This window comes from Cucurbita pepo, chromosome LG08 (assembly GCF_002806865.2).
Source record: "Cucurbita pepo subsp. pepo cultivar mu-cu-16 chromosome LG08, ASM280686v2, whole genome shotgun sequence".
NCBI classification, from domain to species: domain Eukaryota; kingdom Viridiplantae; phylum Streptophyta; class Magnoliopsida; order Cucurbitales; family Cucurbitaceae; genus Cucurbita; species Cucurbita pepo.
The window spans coordinates 5,619,480-5,643,072 of NC_036645.1; the positions used below are offsets into that span (position 1 = coordinate 5,619,480).

General features: G+C 36.0%; 4 protein-coding genes across 5 annotated transcripts; 1 reads left to right on the forward strand and 3 right to left on the reverse strand.

The window, feature by feature from the left end:
* Window positions 1-1,725: 1,725 nt before the first annotated feature.
* LOC111801197 (vesicle-associated protein 2-1-like) lies at window positions 1,726-5,255 on the reverse strand. 2 transcript variants are annotated; one of them, XM_023685203.1, is made up of 7 exons: window positions 4,759-5,254; window positions 3,731-3,801; window positions 3,534-3,615; window positions 3,263-3,378; window positions 3,057-3,170; window positions 2,168-2,239; window positions 1,726-2,066 (listed from the first exon to the last, which is right to left on the reverse strand). In XM_023685203.1, the coding sequence occupies exons 1-7, from the start codon at window positions 4,817-4,819 to the stop codon at window positions 1,932-1,934; spliced, it is 651 nt and encodes a 216-aa protein (XP_023540971.1). In that variant the 5' UTR covers window positions 4,820-5,254; the 3' UTR covers window positions 1,726-1,931. The 2 variants fall into 2 exon arrangements, with proteins under 2 accessions (XP_023540971.1, XP_023540972.1); XM_023685204.1 differs by having other exon boundaries at window positions 1,932-2,066; window positions 2,168-2,236; window positions 4,759-5,255.
* A 3,764-nt stretch (window positions 5,256-9,019) lies between these two features.
* LOC111801217 (50S ribosomal protein L19-1, chloroplastic) lies at window positions 9,020-11,708 on the reverse strand. The gene is made up of 5 exons (XM_023685244.1): window positions 11,548-11,708; window positions 11,152-11,460; window positions 10,857-10,943; window positions 10,627-10,760; window positions 9,020-9,374 (listed from the first exon to the last, which is right to left on the reverse strand). Exons 1-5 carry the CDS (start codon window positions 11,569-11,571, stop codon window positions 9,266-9,268), a joined length of 663 nt encoding a protein of 220 aa, XP_023541012.1. The 5' UTR covers window positions 11,572-11,708; the 3' UTR covers window positions 9,020-9,265.
* Window positions 11,709-12,546: 838 nt separating this feature from the next.
* Window positions 12,547-12,939, reverse strand: LOC111800116 (glycine-rich cell wall structural protein 1.0-like). Its single transcript, XM_023683702.1, has one exon. It carries the CDS (start codon window positions 12,937-12,939, stop codon window positions 12,547-12,549), a length of 393 nt encoding a protein of 130 aa, XP_023539470.1.
* A 5,904-nt stretch (window positions 12,940-18,843) lies between these two features.
* On the forward strand, window positions 18,844-23,244 carry LOC111801043 (GTP-binding protein YPTM2-like). The gene is made up of 8 exons (XM_023685008.1): window positions 18,844-19,057; window positions 19,967-20,039; window positions 20,414-20,461; window positions 20,553-20,600; window positions 21,689-21,760; window positions 21,858-22,013; window positions 22,112-22,215; window positions 22,857-23,244. Exons 1-8 carry the CDS (start codon window positions 19,044-19,046, stop codon window positions 22,948-22,950), a joined length of 609 nt encoding a protein of 202 aa, XP_023540776.1. The 5' UTR covers window positions 18,844-19,043; the 3' UTR covers window positions 22,951-23,244.
* The last annotated feature ends 349 nt before the right edge of the window (window positions 23,245-23,593 follow it).

Below are 23,593 nucleotides of genomic sequence, written 5' to 3' on the forward strand. Positions count from 1 at the left end.
CAGAATACAATCGATTTCATAGTTGATGTGGTAATAGACGCGTCCCTCTCCAACGACTTTTATAACCGTTACAAAACATGACTACACGAAGAAAAAATTGGTATATCTTTTACGGATTTGGTCGGTGTTTAAAATTAGTTTTTAGATATTATATAAAAATAAGTAAAATTTACACAAAATGAAGTGGGGTAAGCATGAGCAATAGGAGTGATTGGTTGGCCACAAAACCCTAAAAATTAAAACCTAATAACTCAATGGCATGTGATTTTCTCTTCTTTCAAAATATTTGCTTCTTTGCCATTTCTATTCTATGTGCATTGCATCTTACCTCACCCACTCCTCTTCCAAATTTTATTAAAGATTGTTGTCCCAGTTCACGGTTTGAACTAAGATTTGGAATTTGAACTCGGGTTATGATAGTCCCGACGCATCTCCACAATATGACTACATTATCTACTTGGTAAAAATTGTTTTCGACGGGAAAAGGTATTTCCACCGACCACCACAGATTATTTTAACATGTTTTATGCTCACTGAAAAAGTTTTTCGATTTTTAAACTATGATTCCTTTTTTTATAAAAAATTGACGTTTACCGTTTTTTATTTTTCACCAACAACTCTTTATCCCATATAGAAATCGAGTCAAAATTTATGAATCATAGAATAATTAGTCGATTCTTTTTACTCTTTGGATGGATCATAATTCAATTAAAAAAATTCTAGAATTACCCAATCTCTAAGATAAATAAAATTCTTTTTTTTCTTCAACTTTGCTGAAATCGGAATAGTTCTCTTTACTGTGATCCTACTGCATTTGGATGAAATTTCACCGAATCAAAAAGAAACAATTTGAATATTGAATGGGATTTTTTAATGAATCCGTTTTTACGTTATTTCGTACTATGTAATTCCTTTGTGTATTTTGTGAATGATAGTTTTCACTCTTAAAAGTTGTTCAAGTGAATAGCGGGAACATGTCGTAGAGGATGTAAGAGAATGCGGACTGTCAAATGTCAAATCCGAATTCAAAATCTTAATATGAATACGACGTTACAACTTTTAAATATATTTTTCAAACCTTATAATATCAATAATGAAACTGTTATGTTGTATACATGTTTTTGTATATGAATTATTCTTATATAATTATCATTATTTTTTTTTTGGTATAATTTAATTTAAATATGTTATCTTATTAAGATAATAATTGAATGAAGTAAATGAAAAACATTAAAATAAAAGAGAGGTCTGAATCATTCTGTATAGAATACAATTTTAAAAAAGAAAATAAATAGACAAAGAAATTCCTTAATTTTTTTTTCTTTTTTTTTTTTTTTTTTTAAATTGTTGGAGAAGATCTCATACTAGTCGGTGTATATAAAATAACATGTTATATTAGGTGTGTTTGTTCAATAAATAATTTGGTTTCTTAATGAACTAAATTAATTGTGAGAGTGGGACCCGACAACGAAACACCCTTTATATTAAGATGTTACAAATGGTATTAAAGCAAGACATCAGGCGATGTGCCAACGAGGAGGCTATTCCCCGAAGGGGTAGACACGAGGTGGTGTGCTAGTAAGGACGTTGGGCCCCAAAGAGGGGTGAATTGTGAGAGTAGAGAACAAAACACCCTTTTATAAAGGTGCGGAAACCTTTAAAGTCTTGACGGTAAGTCCGAAAGACAAATTACATCCAAAAACATCCCTAAAAAAAGAATTAGTATAAAAGAACTAAAACTTAATCCGCATTCATTCATATTCCATTGGCACAAAAATGAACAATTTGTTTGAAAAATGAAGGTATGATATGAAGACCACAAATTTGCAGCGTTTCCTAATATACAAAACTTGGGAAGTAGAGAAATTATACAATGAAATTGACCACAAAAATTGTCTGCTCAGCATCTGAAACACATGCCCGCCCCAAACTCATTCTGTACCTGGTGAAGATAATGTGAGATTCAACAGGAAACCTGCCATGATCCCAATGATCCCCACGAAGATCGCGAACGTAAACGAGAACCCAGGATCCCCCTTCCGATATTTTCGTCTCTTCAGCATCCCCTATTCCACAGTATTTCGTATCAATATACATTATTCTATCACCTACTAACTAACACCTCAATGCTAACTTGAATCAAAGTTGGTGGTGTTCTTTAACTCACCAGTTCTTGTTGTAATTGATGAGTTTGCCTTATAGCCATGTCTCTTTCATCCTTTAGACGTTGTACAGCCTGCTGATTTTGGGACAAGACGGTAAATGAGACAACAATCTATACTCGTTTTAATTTTCTTTGCCTACTCTCACGAGACAATCATCTCACGCTTCTACGTTATCAGAATAACTCATAGCATATGAATAACTAAATAGGTGATTACCAGGGTTTGACTTCATTTCCTCGACCCTTATTGACCACTAGCCAACCTATGGTGGTTTATAAGGGTGTGGAAACCTCTTCTTAGCGTTTTAAAAACTTTGAGAGGAAGTCTGAAACGGAAAGCTCAAAGAGGACAATATATGCTAGAGGTGGGCTTGGACCGTTACAAATGGTATCAAAGCCAGACATCAGTCAATATGCGAGCGAGGAGACTGAGCCCCAAGGGGGTGGACATAAGGCGATGCGCCAGCGAGAACGCTAGGCCCCGAAGGGGGGTGGATTTGGTGGGGGTCCCACATGGATTGGAGAAAGGAATGAGTGTCAGCGTCCTCGCTAGGCCCTAAAGAGGGGTGGATTGTGGATCCCACATCGATTGGAGAGGAGAACGAAACACCCTTTATAAGGGTGTGGAAACCTCTCCCTAGCAGAGACATTGTAAAAACTTTGAGGGAAAGCCCAAGAGGAAAAGCCCAAAGAGGACAATATCGGTTATCGGTAGGCTTGGGCCGTTGCATTTATACTAGTTTAAAATTTACGAGCCATAAAGGCTTTATGTCTACAAATAATCAGTAAGGCAAACAACTTATGAATATGCAGACAACTATGGACAAAGGGCATTTCAAAACAAGCATTATTTATATACGAAAGGGACAAAAAGGAGAATTTGAGCACTCACAGTGGAGTTTTGAGAATTCTTTTCATCTTCTGGGTTCCCCATAGCTGAATTAGGAAACATATAGATAACCTTAAGCTTGCATTCCTCGATTGTCCTTCCACTCTCCTTATTGAACTGAAAATAAGATCATAACACTTAAATGGAGCTTATTATAATGAAATGCTATGTTCATTCAAACGAACGAACGCCCGAGTCAAAATTCTTACAGCATCAGACGGAAGCTCATCGACATCAGTATTTGGAGGGACGATTGTACTTTGTAAGAGAAACTTATCTTTGCAATGCATATCTGCAGGATACTCTCGCTGGGCTTGGAGAGTCACTGTCGATCCACGAGCAACTTCGACGTTATTTTAACAGATAAAGATAAAGCTCGACGAATCAAGAGAAAACTCGAGGGCAAATAATGGTAAGGTTAGCAGAAAACTCCTTTATCATTGCAATAGATAAGAATAAAATGGTTATAACAATTAAGACCTCTTATGATGCAAGAATCCCAAGGCTGTACAACACCTGTGTTGGGACGCACAAAGTACTTCTTGGGCGAGGTCGTTTTGACCTATAGCACGAGTGATAGAGAAATATACATTTAAAGTTAACCAAATACAAAATATGCAAAATTCGTTCGGTAATCGATAGTCAAGGTCGATTATAACAATCAAACTATTTATTACCTTAAAGGCAACATGATGTTCTGTGTTGTTTGCAACTTTAAGATCACAAAAGCTCTGCTTTTCCAACTCAACTGATGATATTGGCCCGACGTTCATAAGTTCAAAACACAAAAAATGTTAACCAGGAAACCAGTCATATGAATACACTCATGAACAAACAAAACCACTGAATGAACATCCTTTATCGTTTCTTCGATACAATATGTTGGTGTCATAACACATTGGATATCGTAGAGCGATATTTCAAAAGATAATAGAACTACACGATAACTCCCCTAGTATTCGAGTTACTTGGAACTTGCCCTTTCGTGATACACTCGAGCCTAAACCGCTAAACAATTGCCTAGCGTTCTTCTTTCAAACTTCATCTATTTATAACCAAACACTATAACAACATCCTTAACAGCAAAGTAAGCATTCAGTCAATGATCAAACACAAAACATTGGACCATGAAAACTGTATCCAGTCTTCTTTAAGATCCATTCAACCAGCTCCAAAATGTTCATCACAAATATGATGATGCCACCAAACAATCTATCGTAACCGGTCGTCTCAAGACGACACACAAATTTTAGATCAGGGCTTAACCCTTCTTTTCATTTACAAGAGGCATATGTCTCTCTTAGAAAACGCCTCCACCTCCATGAAAATGGCTTGAAGCTAGGAGGCTTTGTCCCCTATAGCATACTACAACACTCAAATCTCAACACTCAATACAAGGAAATTGAAAATGCTACATGATTATTGAGTATTTTGGCAGATTCCAGAAAAGTTTCCTTGGAATGATAACAATAAGGACCTGAAAAACGCTCACAATCACAGAATTTCCCCACATAAATCCATACCCTAATCCTCATATAACAACGTTTTCCTCCTCCCATGACAAGAATGAGCAAAATCAATCAATTCCAAGCAAAAACAACACAAAAATTAAACGAACAACCACTGAAGATTCAAGAACATACATAAGAACAAGAAGATATAAGAAACTAAAACAAATCCGAAACATCGAAACAAAATTACATACTCTGAAACTTCAACTCATCCGGTTGAACGGAGATTAAGCGATTTCCACCTCCAGCACTCATGACGGCACAAACCGAGATCAAAAACAAAACGAAAAACAGAGTTCAACCCAGTTACCGAGTTCCACTCCAGCGGCCAATCATTAAAGAACACAACACACAAACAAAAACAAAAACAAAATCCAAAAATCCAGAAATCCAAGAACCCCGGAATGGGTGTGCCCGAAAACAGAGAGAAGGAAATAGAAGGATGAGGGAGATTTTGCGATATGAATGAGATAGAGCGAGAAAAGTTGTGGTGAAATGAATGGAGAAGAAAGGGTACGGATTGCTCGGTCCAAATTGAATCGAAAAAGAACACAGAAGAAGCTTCGAAAATTAAGGCACGGAAGAAGGATCGAGTTGGAAGATGGCCAAATAGAGAGCGAAAAAGGAGGTTTAGCGAAAGATTATTGGGCAACCTCTGCGATGCCTACCGAACAACTTCACTGAAACTAGAGAGAGAGAGAGAGAGAGAGAGAGAGAAAAAAAAAAAGTGACACGTGTCAAGAGACAATGGGAAGGAAGGGGGTTTTCGTCTACCAGACTGTAAAATGGCCCACTCACGTGCCACCTCATTCAATATGAATGTTGACGTGTCATCTCTATTTCCTTTTTATTTCTTTTTTTTAAATATTGATAAAATTATATTTTTAGTTCTTAATATATATATATATATATATATATTATTTTTTTTTTTTTTTTAGAATTAATATTTAGTTTAACCTAGATTGCTACCTCGGTGACCATGCAGCTCGATTTCCATCCTTTCGAACTCTCTCTCTTTGCCCTTTTTTCATTCATCCCGACGACACCACTGCTCGCAGCGTCTCTTCTTCATTTAACTAAGGTTTTTTTTTTTTATCTTTCCATCTCCATTTTATCTGAGTTGATTCTGTCGTTTCGAATTTTCAAACCAAATTCCTTCCAAACTCTTCTCAAATCATTCGAGTTGGCTAATACGTGTTTATTGGATCAAAAGAACCGACTAGAGAAATCAAGAATGAAATAAGGCAAAAAAAAAAAAAAAAGTCTAATACAAAGTGAAACATGAAGGAAACTCGACCACAAAGCAGGAGAGAGAAGGAAAACTTATAGACTAAAACCTAGGTTTCATGTTCGGTCTCTTAACCGACACACACCCAATGAAGCCACGATGAGGTTGACCTACACTTTCAAGTGACCCTAACCAACGCATAAAGATCCTAAATCAACTAACTCGTACTTCTTATCAGTTCCCAAACACCATTTAGTCTCAGGCGGTTGGCTTTTTGGCTCTTAATCTCAAATTAATTAATTAATATTTTGATGATAACAAACCTACCTTCAATTATTAACCATTATTAGTATTTTGTCTACCATGTAAGGTTGGAAATAACGATTTCAACGTCTATTTTGGTTCACTCAAATTAGAGATAAAACGAAGAAGTTTCAGTCAAAACAAGATACCCGACGTGATGATGTGGCGGCAAAATTGACATCAATGATCAATCAAATTCAAAACAAGATACCTGTCGTGATGATGTGGTGACAAAATTGATATCATACATTTATAACTTTGATAGAGTAACAAATGGTAGAGTTTTCAATTACATTCATAAAAGTTTTCCGTTACTTTTCAATGGAAAGAAATTATAATAATTTCATTTACATATTTGAATTATAAAATCATTTCAATTACATTTATAATGATTTCAATTAAATTTATAAAACTTTTCAACTACCGTCCTCATTTTCATTAACATTTTTTTATTATATTATTACATTTAAATATGTCATATATATACGGTTGTCATATCGATCCAACAGAGTCAACATACACCAGTAAAAAAAGTCAACCTCAACTTAGCAACTAAGGTTTATTTTTGCTCTTTCTTTTTTTTCGTTTTGACGTTACCAGTTATGTATATATATATTTTGGTATGGAAAACTTTATTCGCTTATATTATTAAAGCTTTAGAAAAAAGTATACCCATAATATGTGACCATCGTGCAAAAACCATTATAGTTATAAAAAAAAGAATATATAGATAATATAAAATTAGAAAGCTAACGAGTCATATCCACGAATCAACCACCTAACTTTTTTAAATGAAAAAAAAATTAATTCGAGACAACGAGATAAAGTGGATATAATAATTTAATTTATTATATATATATATATATTTATAATATAGATGTGAGGCATATGGGATCATAATGACTCAAAGATCTAACCCATTTACTTTAATGATTAATGTAGTTATTGAAGGGAGCAAAATTTGCTGGTTTCCCTCTCCAAAGGGATTTTTTTTTTTTTTTTTTTTTTTTTGTCTTTTTTNATCATAAAATATATACAAATAAATAAATTTCAATTATTATTTTTAAAATAATATTTTATTATTTATGACACTTTATCCATAATTTCTTTTAATAATTAAATAGTTTCTTTTCAAAACCAAAATTTTATTATTATAAAAGTATTAAAAGTAATGATCATTTGACTTTTAACAAGATTCTTTCCAAAAGTCGTCAATATATAATAATATTTTTAATTATTATTTTTTTTTTTTGTATGGTAAAATTAAAATAGAGAATGTTTCCAATAATTGAATTAATTATAAATTTTTTTTATTAAATAATAAATTTAACCCAATTTATTGAATCGTATGGAATGTTAATTCTTAAAATATCTATTTATTTATTTTAATAAGGAAAAAGAGATACGAGAAAATGGAGAATTTGGTGGCATGGCAACGAGTGGGTCTAGTCTTTGTCGAGTGTGTTCGCCTTCTTTGCTAAGTTTCAGCGTTCAACGTTGGCCTACCACCTTGAAAGTTCTCCCTTTTTTTGACCTACAATTCGAAACATTTAATAATGTTTACGGTTTAATTTAAATATAATTTTGAAAAATTATCTTTCACATGATTTATTTCTTCGTCTCGTAATTAATTATTTAATTTTGATAATTTGTTAATGGAAAAGATTAATATTTCATACGATTATCATATGCGACTCGAACATAATCCTAAGTGAGTTATAAACTCTTGTTTGTCTGCATTTATCCTTTGATTTGAATGAGTGAGAATAACCTTTGTAGCCGATTCAATATGCCTACCATTATGGAGACTTGACCGAATAAGAAATAAGAAATATAATTTTACCAGATAGAATTCACTTTTTACCATATACGATTATCATGAGCATTTTATAGCATTTGAGATGAGTTATGCTGCTAAAAAATCACCGACTCAAATAAGTTGGTGATGTGTTCAAAAACTCTAATTACCTAAAAACTCGTACAATTTGAATTAGGTTATAAATTTATTTAAATTTAATTAGTTTTCATGCACGGAGTAAAATTGAATTAGTTTCTTAACAAATGTTGTCCTCTTGAACTTTTCTCTCAGATTTCTTCTCATGATTCTTAAAACGCATCTGCTGAGGAGATGTTTTCACACCCTTATGAATAATGTTTCGTTCTCCTCCCCCAATAGATGTAGCATCTCACAAAATTCATGTATTACAATCTAATATTTAAAAACAAAAATTTGAATAAACCGACCCATTAACCCAAACCAACCCAACCTAAAAAGATTTATGGTTGAATTAGGTTGGGTTCATTATTTAAAAGTATTGTTTGGGTTAAAAAAATTTACAACTGAAAAAATTGAATTGAGTCTATAAAATGTCTCAACCAACGGACCCAAGTGATCCTCCACAAGTTTAAGACCATCTAAAAACAACACTAAGAACAAAGATAAACAAGAACTGACCTTTGATGGCGTCAAATGACATCTAGATCATGTCAATCGCCCCCAATTCTCCACGAAGCCAAAGCAAAAAAATAAAAAAAATAAAAAAAATAACTTTCCCATAATTCATCAAAAGATGCAGATAGTATATACTACGAGCATAGAAAGTAACTAAAAGGGAGGGTCTAGAAGTAAACGACTCTCCACAATGGTATGATATTGTCCACTTTGAGCATAAGCTCTTGTGGCTTTGCTTTGGGCTTCCCCAAAAGGCCTCACACCAATGGAGTTAGTATTCCTCACATGATCATTCCCTAAATTAGCCGATTCCCACCTCCAACAAAGACATCATAAGGATGCAAAGCCCAAACCTTCCTGTCTTCCAAGATTTATAGGGTAGAGCCATTGCTAATTTGTGACAAAGCAGAAAGAACTCGAGATGCCCCACAGAATCTTCATAAATTTAGAGTTCAAGAGGAGATATAACAACTGAGAAGAAGCCAAGATAATGGCATCAGCATGGCAAAGAAGCTTGGGAACATGGTGCGAGCTAGCGAATCCAAGACAATATCTTTCATTACACCCCTGCTGCTCATATATCATTAGACTACTAAATGTTAATGAAGGAGGGGAATAGCGTCAATACACAAAAATGAATTATAACAACATACAACACATCCACGTTCAATGAAAAAACAGGGAAGGGAAAAGTGTAAGGAGATGCCATTGGGGTGTTTCACTTGAAAGTAGAGAGTCTTGGTAGTTTGTCTCTCAAATAATATAACCTTGCCCTCCTCACCTTCCTGTGGCTTACCACTTTAAGTTCTTTGATGTTTGGTGAGTACCTGCAGAAGAAGTTCATCATGAGCTCAAATCCATACTTGCAGATCCAATCACACACAAGTAATCAAGCAGGTTATAATATATCAATCAGGCATCCAACTGTCATATTCTTTGCATAGCGACCCACGAGAGCTTCAAGCACAAGTTTTGAGTTGCTCGGGATATAATTTTGGATGTTTATCATTTCATAAGTTACGCGAACAACCACAGCCCACTTTTCAGCAAGCCAAGAGGGAGCTGTCAAATCTTTGGCAGGTGTTCTGATTTCATCTAACTTTGATGGATGTGGTGATTCTTCTTCTTCTTCCTATTTTTAGTTTGTTTGGTGGGGGGGCTTTACTATTATGGAAACAGGAATTTGAGAGCAACATATGTAACAAGGTTTGAGTTTCCTCAAGTCATTCAAACCAAAGCTAGTCTTGCTTGATTACTAAATCAGCACGTGAGATTGTTCTAAAGCACACTCAATTTTATGTTGAAAATGAACAAAAGATTCTGGGAATAAGTCAAGTTTTAGAACTATGAGACCTCAAAACTGTGAGATCCCACATCGGTTGGGGAGGAAAACAAAACATTCTTTATAAGGGTGTGGAAATCTCTCCCCAGCAAACGCGTTTTAAAACGCGTGGGGAAGCCCAACAGGGAAAGCCCAAAGAGAACAATATCTGCTAGCGGTGGGCTTGGGCTGTTACAAATGGTATCAAAGTCAGCACCGGGCGATGTGCTAGCGAGGAGGCTGAGCCCCGAATGGAGGTGGACACCGGGCGGTGTGCGAGGGAGGACGCAGGGCCCCAAAGGGGGTGGATCGAGGGGTCCCACATCGATTGGAGAGAGGAACGAGTGCCAACGAGAACGTTGGGCTGCGAAGCGGGGTGGATTGTGAGATCCCACATCGGTTGGGGAGGAGAACGAAACATTTTTTATAAGTGTGTGGAAACCTCTCCCTAGCAAACGCATTTTAAAAACCTTGAGGAGGAAACCTCTCCCTAGCAAACGCATTTTAAAAACCTTGAGGAGAATCTCGAAAGGAAAAGCCCAAAGAGGACAATATATGCTAGCAATGGACTTGGGCGAAATCCAGATAGTTCCAACACAACTATTTAAAAGAAATGGGAATAGAAAGATAGAGAAGCAAAATTTTGTGTAGTGCATAATGACTATATTAGCAAGTTAGAATGAAATGAAGCACATTCATATTCTATTGACTTCAAATATTAGATTGTAGAAAGAAATCAACATGAACTCAATACTTACAGTGGAAATACAATCTCCACACCTACACCAGCAATAATTCTTCGAATTCTAATCGTTGTGTGGATGCCAGCATTTTGTTTTGATATCACAATTCCTCTATAAACAGAAAGCCTACGCCTATTTTCTGGAACTTCCTGTGGTGGAAATAACATTTTTATTCAAAAGAAAGTTAAGATAAACCTTACATCTTCACAAGAGTTTAAATTATAAAGATTAACAATGAGATTTACCAGTTTAATTTCCACAATATCACCAGTTCTAATGTCTGGAATCGGCCTTTCCTTCTCTGATGCCTCAACTGCCCGCTTATTAAGTATCTACAGAAGAGAAACAATGAACAAAACTAAAACCAAATTCAAACTATCCCATCACATGTTCGACTGTCACCTGCAATCTAAAATTTCACCATTGATAGCTGAAATCTTATACTAAACTGAACTGTAATGAGCTTCTAAAAAGCACAGAATTCAAGAGAACCAGTAACAAAACTACACTTCCAGTTGCAAGAATGGATAGAACAATTACCCCCATTACATCCCCAAGCTTAACTCGAGGTTTTCTCGGCGGTTTCACCTCCTCAGGCTGAGCATCAGATTCCACTACTCCTTCTACTTCAACTTCGGGAGCTTCTTCCGCCGCTTCCGCTTCAGAATTTGCCTCAGCTCTCACAACAAAAGTCCGTTTCACCGGCCCCGCAACGGCATGGTGAAAATGGCAGCCGATTGAACTCGAGGAAAGAGTAGAAAACGAAAGCCGGTTACCATAAATTGCGGAACAAAACCCTAATTTCCTCGGCGCGCATTGGTTGGGGGTTCTCGGAATGGAAAACACGGCCTAGAAACAAGAAGAAAATTGAGAAGGAAAATGAAGTAGAGAAGGGGAGAATTGAGAGAAAGGAAAAGGCGAAAGGAGGAAGTGTACCTGAGGGAGAATCTTGGAGGCCATTGATGAAGGAGTTGGAACTTCTGAAGTGGAGAAATGGAACAGAATTAGAGATGAAGGGAGAGAATCATGGCAGGAAGAGTGTGTCTGTTGTGTTCTTCATCCAAGAAGAATTTGAAGCTGATCCCTTATCCACTGTGATACCACCATCACCATCTCTCGGGTTCAAATGATGCGGGTCGGTACTGGGTCGGGTCAGACCGGGTTGTCCACCTTAAAATGTTTTTTACCATGTCTATAATAGTTGTGAATGATATCTACTATAGCCAAATTGCTTCCTATTTTCTCTGCTACTTGATTAACACTATTTGGTGGTTTAGGTCGGACCTAGTAGTATCCCTCCCGAGTGATAGGTATTCAAGAACCTGTACATCGAACTTAACCTAGATCGGTCAAATGGGATAGCTCGTCGTTACAACATAGGTGCCCTTATCACGCCTGAAAATGTGTCAATGGTCTTCTTAATAAGGTTGCGGGTCCGTAAATCTATCTTGAGAGGGGATGAGGGACCATACAAGTAAATTTAGTAGTTGGTCGACACATGGGGTCACTCCCCTAGACTATTTGACTTTATGATTTTTGTAGAAGGGTTGCTAGTTAACCTTATTCAAGGATGTTTAGAAGGTCGCACCTACAGATCCAAATAACGATGATTCACTTATGTGGCAAATCAAGGTAGTTAAAGTTTGAGGAATAGAAAAGTTGGTTTACTCCAGGGATTAGTTACGTCGTCTAGTAGATTTATAGTGCCAAAAAAGGTGCACAATCCCAAAACCTCAATTGAGCACGAGTGAAATGAGCGATTGACTATGTCTCGACTCTATCCAATTTTTAGATCAATTCTTTAAAATCGGAATACGCAAAATCATAAAAAAGGGTAAAAAAGTAAATGTAGGTCATGAAAAAAATGTGTATACGTGGAAGTGTACAAGCATGGTAGCATGGAAAATTCAATGCACTCGTAAGTAACATTTACCCTCAAAGCGTCTCTCTTCTTCCCCATTGTATGTAATCATCTTCTTCCACCTTTCTCCCTCGCTTCAATCTCTCTTTCTCTTCTTTCTTGGAGCTATGGCGACCGCACGTGCCATGCTCGTGCTCGCCCTCTCTTTTCTTGCTCTTTCCTCCTCCGCCATTGCTCAAGGGTCCCTCCCCTGCTCCTCTTCCCGCTGCCGCCGCACCGCGTCCATCAACCCCACCTCCGGTTGCACCCCCCGCCATGTCCCCACCGGCTGCCTCACCTCCACTAATCATCTCATCTCCCCGTATGGCGGCTTCTCCGCCGTCCATGGATATGAACCCAGTCTCAGTCCCAATGCCCGACAGCCCACCATCGCTTCCAAGCCCAGGCCCAAGCGCGGGATTTTCCATATACCACGGCGGCTACAAGGCGGGTGTTGCGGCGGTGTTGGGTGGCATGGCCGTCGTCCTTACTCATTTGTGCATTCCTTTTTCTTTCCTTTACTTTCATTAGCACCACGAGTGATTTGTAGGATATGTAACAATTTATTTGTCACCATTTTAGTTTTTTTTTTTTTTTTTTTTTTTTTTTTTTTTTTTTTTTTTTTTTTTTTTTTTTTTTTTTTTTTTTTTTTTTTTTTTTTTTTTTTTTTTTTTTTTTNATGTATATGTATATGTATATGTATGTATGTATGTACGTACGAATGTACATATATGTATGTATATATATGTGGGATAAAGAACAGTAAAAAGAACAGAAAGGGCTTATCTACAACTACAACTGCTGCAGGACAACCTTCCCGTGAATGCCTTTATGTGGGGGTAATTAATCCACCCAAACTACACAAAAGCTTGAAATCTATCAGAAGATTGAATTTAATACCTGGGTTGCCCTGGAGCTGGAAGACACCCAGTTTTAAGAACAAACAATCCAATCTAGTCTGGTAAAAGAAAGATCAAGGATCCAAGGAAGAAGACATGAGAGTTCAAGTGAGATTCTACATCCACAATGCAACCACAACCAATTTCCCTGATCAAAGAACAGAGGCCAAGAATATACACTTGAAATCACTCCTCTCTCTCTCATTGAACACATACTAACATCAGTTTCATAGCTGTACAATTATCGAGTAAACTACGGTTTTAATGGTTAGTCACACGAGGATAACAAACCGACATGATGAGATGTTCGTTTTAACATAAGTAATAGAAGCAAAGTAAGCCTATCATTCAAAAGAAAGGTCACTAATGGAGACTATTTTAAAGTGACATCTTATGCCTGCATACTTACTGAGCATAGGCTTTATTGTCCTCTTGTTCAGTATACCATTCATCAAGATCACATACTTTGCTTCAAGTAGCTGACCATTCCAGTAAGGTCTCCGAAGAAACAGCTCTGTCTATATTTGTTGACCTACACAGAAGATAGATTCATAGACCATAAACAATCCTGAAAGTAACAAACACTGCTAATGACTTTGATGCTTCATATTGAACACCTAAATTCATGGTTTTTCAACGGTTCATGAACATATCCATGTAAACTTACTATGACATTCCCACTTATTTTCCTTGTAATAGAACCACCACTCAAGTCAGAGAAGAAAACGAATGTGCTCTTCGAGTGTCCTCTTAGTTCTTACTATGCCACATAAAGACTTATCTAAATCCTAAGAACATCTCATAAAAGGGTGACTTTACTAGCTGGCATGCTAGCTAAGGAGGAAAACAATTCTAAAATAGAATGATGGGTTAGTATCATACGACAACGCACACACTCGATCTAGATGAACAGGACAAAGAAAATGTAAGGAGAAATATTGATTAAAGGTTTATGACTCCAATGAACACAAACAAGAGAGAGAAAATGCAAGTAGGAAAATTGACATGAAAATAACCCTCTACTATATATATCTCATTTTTTTTCAACAAAGAGTCATTTACTATATATGACCATTTTCCATATATAGTTTTAGTAGGTATAACAATTAAATAAGCTATAGATAAGCAGCAGACTCCATAACCCAATATGATGCTATCTAAAGTAGTGTTTGTCTACTCGAGTTCTAATACCCTTTAAGCATTTTTAATTAGCTAAGTCTCAAACTGTTGTTCCTGCCCAATAAGATGCTATCTAAAGTAGTGACTGTCTACTCGAGTTCTAAGACCCTTTAAGCATTTTTAATTAGCTAAGACTCAAACTGCTGTTCCTAGATGAATACAGGAGGTTTAGATTTTTACATTCACTAATTTGATAATGAAAAGTGAGACCAGTACAAGGCTTCTTAATTATACTATCACTAAGGTCACAAGTAGTAGAATATATAAAATCTACACAAACAGAACATGCACGCATCTACCATCTTGATGGAGTAAAACATTATGAATATTTGAATAAACTCAACAAGCGGATCATTGACTGCATTGAGCAAGCTCAGAAACCCCAACAAATAAATGGCAGAAGCTAAACAGTTTACAGTCCCGATAATCACATTACCTTTATCATTTAGCTTTAAATTATACAATGAAATTCTACTTGAACAACAGAAGAATAGTAACTGTTAACCAGGGAATACTCAATTCATGTATCCTTTTACTTGCATCATACAATATCCGATCATTTAAGTTTAAGAGATACCAAGTTAACGACATGATATTAGAGAGCAATGCATTCACAGGAAAGCTCTGCAATCCAAAGTTTATATGCACACACTATCATTCGAAAATTTCTTAGCTACATAGAGACAACATGCTCAATTGATTCCAACTCCAAACTTCACAAGTACTACGCTAGGACGGTGACTAATCTTTAATTTATACTGATAAATCCTTATTCTAAAGTCCTTCAACGGTTTTCCATAAGCCATCACAACAACTTCCCCAACAATCCCCGTTCCTTCTGTTCAACACCCAACCATTTCCAATATCAAAACAACAAGCCGCATAAATGGAGACAAGGACGACAATAAGGCCATTGATTTTAAGCACTCTGATTGCTCGTGTTAATCGATAATCCATTGCAATCCCTAACGATATATTACAGGACGGGCAGCAATAACTTTGGGGAAAATATTATATTTCTTAATTCCTCGCCGTCTTTAATATCAAATAGTCGATCTTGATCTACGAGAATCTTTCACTCTAGTAATTTCAGTACCTGGATCAGAGAAGAACCAGAGAACGACGGCGCAGAAGACAACGACGACGGGAATGAAGTGGATGAAGATCTTGGCAAGCTTAAGACGGCGACGTTCTTTTTCAGCCGCGTGAGAGAACGGATTGTACGTCGGTAGGTAAAGCTCTGAGTCCAAGCCGGAACTCACACTCGAAGATCTAAAGACTGCGGATTGCGACGACGACGACGACGACGACGACGGCGAACTCAATAACACCTTATCGGAGACTCTGGAAGCACTCACCGATCTCTTCATCTTCTTCGTTTTCCAATTGCCGGAAAAATCAAGGCGAAGGGAAGACAGAAACCTCAAATGTTTGAGCTACGAGAGAGAATGCGAGCCGATGACCGAATCCCGAGTCGCAGGCCACGAGAAAATGCTTTACGTTTAAACTTCAATTAAAATTAAATTTTACTGTTAAACTTAAATTTGTTAATTTTAAAATATATATATATATATATATATATATATTTTTTTTTTTTTTACTATACAATTATATTTATTTATTTATTTACTTACTTTATTTTTATATAATTTCATAATTTTTTATTTATTTATTCTCTAATCACTTATTAAAATAATTTTAACAAAATATTTATTGAAATTGATGTTTAAATTTAATTTACGAATTAAAAATAAAAATAAAAATTTGAATCCATCAGATTTAGATTAGATTAATTATTACTTTTAATTTCACTCAAAATATTTTTAACTAGTGAAGATAAATGGAACAAGCTATTTAAGTTGTCGGGGTCGAGCTTAAACATCTCTTCAAGCTACCATCTTTAGACAGATGGAAAAACTAAAAGGTTTAATAGCATGCTTGAAGAGTTCTTATGTCATTTCATCGATGTGCAACAAAAGAATTGGGTCCAAATGCTCGACGTTGCTTAGTTTAGCTTCAATTATCAGCAAAGTTTGTCGACAGGGAAGGCCCCCTTTGAGATAGTATGTGGCAGACAGTCACTCATGTCTCATGTCATTGACTACCCTTATGTCGGGAAAAGCCCACAAGCTTATAACTTCATCAAGGAGTGGAAGCAAAACTCAAAGTGGCACGTGCATACTTAGAGAAAGTTTCGCGACGAATGAAGAATTTGGCAGACCTGAAATGCAGACCATTAGAATTTCAAGTCGGTGACCAAGTTCTGATCAAGCTGAGATTAGAGAAATTTCGATTATGAGGGAATAGGAGATCAAAGACTAGTGTGGAAGTATGAAGGACCAGCCAAAGTCATCGAAAAATTTGGGAGGACCTCATACCGTCTTCAACTACCAACATGGATGAAGATTCATCTTGTCATCCATGTCAGTAACTTGAAACCATACCATCCAGACGATGACGATCATCAACATAACGAAGTGACACCCTACTTGGTCAAGTCCGCATATTGAATCGACCAAAAGAATCATTCTCAGCCATGTAAATTAAAGGACAAGCCCTCATAGGCAGGAGTTCATAACTCATTCAAGATTAAGATCGAGTCGCATATGATCATCATATGAAATACTAATCTTCTCAATTAACGAATTTCTAAAGAGAGATTAAATATTTCTTGATCTAGTATTATACAAACTCATTGTATAAGATACCCCACTTACATGTCTCTACATGAACAATTTGGATTAAATGATTTGTAACTATTACAAAGTGGGTCGTATCAACAGTGTTACCAGTATAAGGCACCCAACCTTATCCATATACTATAGACTCTTTAAATTATTACTTAAACACGATACTCGTGTATGTCAACCACATATTCTTAAAGATTATATTAATAACTTTGGATTTTCATACTATAGATAATAATTAAATTACAAAAATTATGGTAGAAACTAAATAATTAATTTTATTTTATTGTTATTTATATATTTATTTTATTTCTTATTTATTTTTTTGATTATTTATTATCTAGCCAACTCATTAAAATAATTTTAATTATTTGTAATATATTTTTTTGAAATTGAATTATAAATTTTAATTAAAGGTCTAAAAAATGAAAAAATAAATATTTTATGAACTAATTTTTATTTTATTTTATTAAAATAAAATTGTGAATGTGATGTCCCACACTGGTTGAGGAGGAGAACAAAACGCTCTTTCTAACGATGTAGAAATCTTCCCGTAACATACGCATTTTAAAGCCTTGAGGGGAAGCCTGAAAGGGAAAGCCTAAGGAGAACAATATCTGCTAGCGGTGGATCTGAGGTATTACAAATGGTATTAGAGCCACACACTGACGATGTGTCAGCCTTCTCGCTGTTCCCTAGAAGGGGGTAGACACAAGGCGGTGTGCCTGTAAGGACACTGGGTGTCGCAATCGCACTTTTGATGACAGCGGACTTGCGATTGTGCGACACTCACTTTCCAACGACAAGTGAGCAAAGCCAATTCGTTTTTGCGTCACCTACGACCAAGCAACGTATGCTTGAGTCTCTGGCCTCGATTTTAAGAGAAGGTTTTAGAAAACGAGGGCATGGAGAGATTTTCGAAATAGAGATTTTTGAAAGAGACGTTATATAAGCAAGCAAGAGAGAAATAACAACGGCTCACAGTATATAATCTTGGGTAGGGAGAAGTTGGCAACTAGTCGTATCCTCCTATAGTACATTCTGAGGCATTTCATGTCTTACAGGCCTAGATATGATATTTCTGAAACGTCATATTTCCTAGAAATACAAAAGTAAAACACTAGAATATGAAAAGACATAAAGGGTTAGGCTTGTCATGGGCATGCGGCCATGGGCAACACGCCTTGGACGAGCATGACCGTGACATCGGGCCCCCAGGGGTGGACAGTGGTGGATCTGGGTCGTTATAGTGAATAAATGACTCGATCAACTCGAACTAACCTAATCCAAGAAATGAATATAATCTCGTCCTCGACCCTATTTAAATAATGAAAAAAAATTTCTTTGCACGCCCTCGTTCCCTAATTACATCTCTAATAAATAACTCTTAAATTACTTAAATTAAAAGCTCTATGTTATAGGATTTTGAATTAATATAAACCTTACTTGACTTAGCTTCCTTATCATTAAATATTTTGACTTGGACAAAATCGTAAATTAATAGCCAACACGTGGCAACATCCAAAAGGCTTATGCTACGTCATTACGGAATTTCTATTTTCAAATTTATTGCGCTGCAGATTTCTAGGTTCTTCAGAAACGCAAATCCAAGTCATTCTCCTTGTTCTTCTTTCACTTTCATTCAACAAATCCGTCTTCTCCGGTGAATTCCTCCGCATTCCGATCGCAACTCGCCGGGAAAATTCACGCCTCTCCAGTACTGTGGTGAATTCTCTCTGATTCCATCGATCTCCGCTTCTCATCGCCATGACTCCTGAATAGTAAGCTCGAATTCGTTTCTTCTGATGATGTTGATCTTTTGAAAATTCTTCGATTTCGATTTAGTTTTCGGAACTTCTGCGTTTTTTTTTTTTTTTTTTAATCATTAGCCTAGATCTGGTACGTGGTAGAGAGGTTGTGAGTTTTCTGCGTCTTATCTAGTTTTACCTTCTTAATTTTATTGTCTATAGTCTGGTAAGTCTGAGTATCGATGATTCGTCGTGCTCTTGGTTGATTAATTGGTGTAGATCTTTTCTATTACGAATCAGATCCATACGAGTCAATCAACTTCGGTTACGGGTGCTAGATAGCGGATGTTTCTGTGACAACGTTTGAAAATAAACAACGCGTTCTCGATCCTTATATTAAGGCTGTACCTCATCGTCGAATGAATTTCATTTTTTTTCTTTTTTAATATCTTCGAAGGTAATTCCATAATTTATGGAATTGCTTAATTAAGTCTCTCTTGTTTTGTAAATTTTGCTGAAATCGATTCAAGTCAAAGTTCCATTGTGTTTTATATCTCTGTTACTTCCTATAACCAGCGGTCACTTTGTTTTTAGTACTGAATTAAGTTTTTGGATTTACGCTCTTTGGCATCGTTTGGTCCACAACGATGGGAAACCAGTGAATAATTTGTTTGAACATAGAAGAAACTGTAACGTGTTGATCTGCTTGGCTGGGTTTCCACAGACAAGGATAGATTGTAGAAGATGCTTGCTTGTAGCATACACAAAGTGATTTAGTTCATCACCATCATCTTTCATGTTTCAACTTTTCAACCAATATATTCGCTTGAGATGTATCTCTCATGATTTATGAGAATGCCATATAATATCTGAATAACATTATTTACAATTGCTTTCACTTTTTTTGTTAAGCTCTGAGCAATTCTTGTTGGCTTCTTGCAGTGATTATTTGTTTAAGCTCTTGCTTATTGGTGACTCTGGTGTTGGAAAATCTTGTCTTCTTCTGAGGTTTGCAGTAAGTCCCCAGCGATTCTACCACCGTTTTGGTTATAATTCCCAGTTATTTTTTTTCCTTTTTTTTTTCTTTGAATTTAGTTTCAATACCTCATATTGATTCACCGTTCCAAGTCCAACCTCAATCACATGTTAGGTGGTTTTGATGTCAACTCTTTATTGTTGCAGACTTATAGTTGAACTAAGAATTACCATCTTATGTTTGCTGTAGTGTTCTGTATTCAGTTTTCTGTGTCTGGATGATGTTACAAAACGGCATTTATATGTTATTAGGCGCTGATATTTATTGGTATCTAATGTGCTGTACTTGTATTAATGGATATATTGTAGGGTTGAAATGTATTTTTAACTTTTTGATATTTTCTTGCCAAACAGGATGATTCATATTTGGATAGCTACATTAGCACCATCGGGGTTGACTTCGTAAGTAGTGATTTTCCACTCCTGGTATTTACCATTGGGTTCTTTGAAGAAATCCATTGTTCTAACACCTGTTGTGTTTCCATTGTTTTAGAAAATCCGCACAGTGGAACTCGATGGGAAGACTATTAAGCTCCAAATAGTAAGTTTAATCTCTCCTAGTTGTCTTCTTACGTAGGTACCATTTTCTTTTACTAAACTTTGGCGTTGACTATAGCAAATAAACATTACAGTAAAGGATTAGAGGTCTTAATCACATGCCTTCCAGTAAAGGTGGCTGATATGCAGCGTTGACTTTATATCTAACAAAATAAAATTTCCTTTGAAGTAATTATGAAGGTCGCATGTGTAGTTTTCTTTTATTTTCATATCCCTTCTCATGTGCTTTTAGTTGCACGTTAACAGCATTTTACTCTTTCATAATTTATATGGAAGTAACCAATTATTTACTTTTGAGATACGGTGGTCTGGGACTCTGGAAATTTTTTTTATAACCTTTTTATTCTTCTAATAAATAAATTAGTCTCGAGTTGTTCCCGAGATATGGACTTGTATAACAAATCAGATACTGGAACAGATTAATGGAGTGACAGTTTTAACTTTTAAATGCAAAATTACCTTTTTCTTGAACGTCACTAAAATTACGTGAAGCTTCTCCATTCAGCACAGTCCATTTTTGTCTTCTTTTCTTCATGTATTAAAATTTTCCATTTCCATCATCCTCGCCGTGAATTTGTATCTGCTCTAGTATGGCAAAAGATTAGTCGTACTGAAAATTCTGTCTCGCTTCTAATAGCACGTACCCTAAGAAAGAACAAGTCTATATGACACTTCTAAAGATAGAGTATAATATGTTACAGATATAATCATCAAGGTCAACCTTGAGCAATTCCTTTGCCCTGAAAGGATATCACTGCTTTATTTAATTTATATAATTTTCCTCGTCTCTGTTTCCTATCAGTACATGCAGAGAGCAAACATAACACGGATCATGACGATTAAATCCACACGGAATATTGTTGTCACAACTAAAACCACGAACTCAAACCTTCAGAATGTTATTCATCTATTTTTCTATCATAACACTTCTTGAGCCATACTTTTTCTTTGGTCTTGAAAAAAACCTATTCTAAATTTTACTGCCCAATGAACTCCGTCCTCCAAATTATGCATAACTGTTATTATATTGCTGTAAAGAGGACTAGACAAACTTTTTCTTACAATGTGCAGTGGGATACTGCTGGCCAAGAGCGTTTTAGAACAATAACCAGCAGCTACTACCGTGGTGCTCACGGCATTATTGTAAGAGCCACATACTCCCTAGAACCCCTGTATCTATCTTGTTGGTGGGATTAGTCGTGCATGTTAAATTATTCTGAATCTTGTGTAATTTTGGCAGGTTGTCTACGATGTCACAGACCAAGACAGTTTCAATAATGTCAAGCAATGGTTAAATGAAATTGATCGTTATGCAAGCGAAAACGTGAACAAGCTTCTTGTGGGCAATAAGTCTGACCTTACGGCAAACAAAGTTGTGTCCCATGAGACAGCGAAGGTATTATACTTTGTAGATTCATTCTTTATTAATTGAGTATTTACCTTTGGGCCCTGGAAAAACTTAGCGAAATGGGACTTTATGGTTTCTTATTCTAGGCATTCGCGGATGAAATTGGGATTCCCTTTATGGAAACAAGTGCTAAAAGTGCCACGAACGTTGAACAGGCCTTCATGGCCATGGCTGCTGAAATCAAGAATAGGTGAGTATGCCTAAATAATCAATATATACGTGTGTAGTTCAGGGGATGGATTTATGATCTACAGCTAAAAGCCTGCATCTTTTTCCAAATCATAAACTACAAACCGAACATAGATTAACGTCTCCATTCAATAACCATTTGGTTTTTGAAAATTAACCCTATAAATACTACTTAATCCTATGTGTTTCATGTTTATATATGTACTTTTTACATATGTTTTAAAAAATCAAGCCTAGTTTTGAAATAAACTAAAAAAGTAAGTTTCCAAAATCCTATTTTTGGTCTTGGAATTTGGCTAGAAACTCAAATCTTTCCTTAAGAAAGATGAAAGCTAGAGGAGATGAAAACATATTGTAGAGAAATTGGAAGAAAACAAGCATAGTTTTCAAAAATCGAATATTTATCCAATGGGGATTAAAGATCATGAGTTCATGAGTTCATACTTAGGTGTCCCATAAGTTTCTTGACATCATATGTTATTAGGTAATGAAGCTTTGTCCAAAGAAAAGGAACAAGGAGTGTGTTTATTAACTAACTGGCCACTTGCCCAATCCTTTCAATCAACTTGCTCTTAAAGTTAAAAAGTAAATTACGTGGAAAGCTTGTATGTTCTGACGTGCAAAACACAATTATTTATGCAGGATGGCGACTCAACCAATGAACAATGCGCGGCCGCCAACTGTGCAAATTCGAGGACAGCCTGTGAACCAAAAGTCTGGTTGCTGCTCATCTTAAAGAAAAAAGAGGAGAGATCTCTCTATGATTAGCACTGTAACCGTATGGTCTGGTCGGTCACGACGCGCATGTAAAACTCTTTGGATTAGCTTTTCTTCTAAAAAGCTTTGTTTTGTTTTCTTCTCTCCACCATTTACTTTCTTGATCAGCACTTTGTTTAAAATTCCCATTCTTTTCAATGTATTTGATTATCATAACCCAAAAAGAAAAAAAAGAAAAAAAAAAAGAAGAAACCATCTGTACAAATTAGAAAAACATTATTGGTGAATGGCACTATTTTCCCTCTTATCTTTCCCATTCCCTTGTGCCTCTTGGTGGAATTCATCAGGATCCAAACCGCTAATTTTGATGCAACATTTTACAGTGCAGATGGGCTAAACTATTAGTATTAATTCCATGGTCAAATTAGGTGGATAGTTTTAAGTTGACGAGCATTTGACAAACTCACACCATCTATTTTAAATGGGATTTGTCCCGTGGACACACGAGCAATCCAATCCAACCCGTAGGATTTCCTTTTCCTCTTCCCCTTCTGACTTTCGTAGGTCTTCTGGTAATAGGGAGATATGCAAGAACTTTGACCCATATTTTACCATTTCTTCGGAATTGTCCGCTCATAATAGCACGATGGAATTGTCCGATT

What these genes read in the sequence shown, in the direction of transcription:
- LOC111801217 (XM_023685244.1), bottom strand. Translation starts at nt 11,571, where the DNA reads ATGGCCTCCAAGATTCTCCCTCAG. An exon ending in CCTCCAAGATTCTCCCTCAG is followed by an intron (nt 11,461 to 11,547) that starts GTACACTTCCTC and finishes TCTTGTTTCTAG; the next exon opens with GCCGTGTTTTCCATTCCGAG. An exon ending in ATATTGTGGAAATTAAACTG is followed by an intron (nt 10,761 to 10,856) that starts GTAAATCTCATT and finishes TTTCCACCACAG; the next exon opens with GAAGTTCCAGAAAATAGGCG.
- LOC111801043 (XM_023685008.1), top strand. An exon ending in TGTCCCATGAGACAGCGAAG is followed by an intron (nt 22,014 to 22,111) that starts GTATTATACTTT and finishes TTCTTATTCTAG; the next exon opens with GCATTCGCGGATGAAATTGG. An exon ending in GCTGCTGAAATCAAGAATAG is followed by an intron (nt 22,216 to 22,856) that starts GTGAGTATGCCT and finishes TTATTTATGCAG; the next exon opens with GATGGCGACTCAACCAATGA.
- LOC111800116 (XM_023683702.1), bottom strand. Translation starts at nt 12,939, where the DNA reads ATGGAAAATCCCGCGCTTGGGCCTGGGCTTGGAAGCGATGGTGGGCTG.
- LOC111801197 (XM_023685203.1), bottom strand. Translation starts at nt 4,819, where the DNA reads ATGAGTGCTGGAGGTGGAAATCGCTTAATCTCCGTTCAACCGGATGAG. An exon ending in AACATCATGTTGCCTTTAAG is followed by an intron (nt 3,616 to 3,730) that starts GTAATAAATAGT and finishes CTCGTGCTATAG; the next exon opens with GTCAAAACGACCTCGCCCAA. An exon ending in ATCAATTACAACAAGAACTG is followed by an intron (nt 2,067 to 2,167) that starts GTGAGTTAAAGA and finishes ACTGTGGAATAG; the next exon opens with GGGATGCTGAAGAGACGAAA.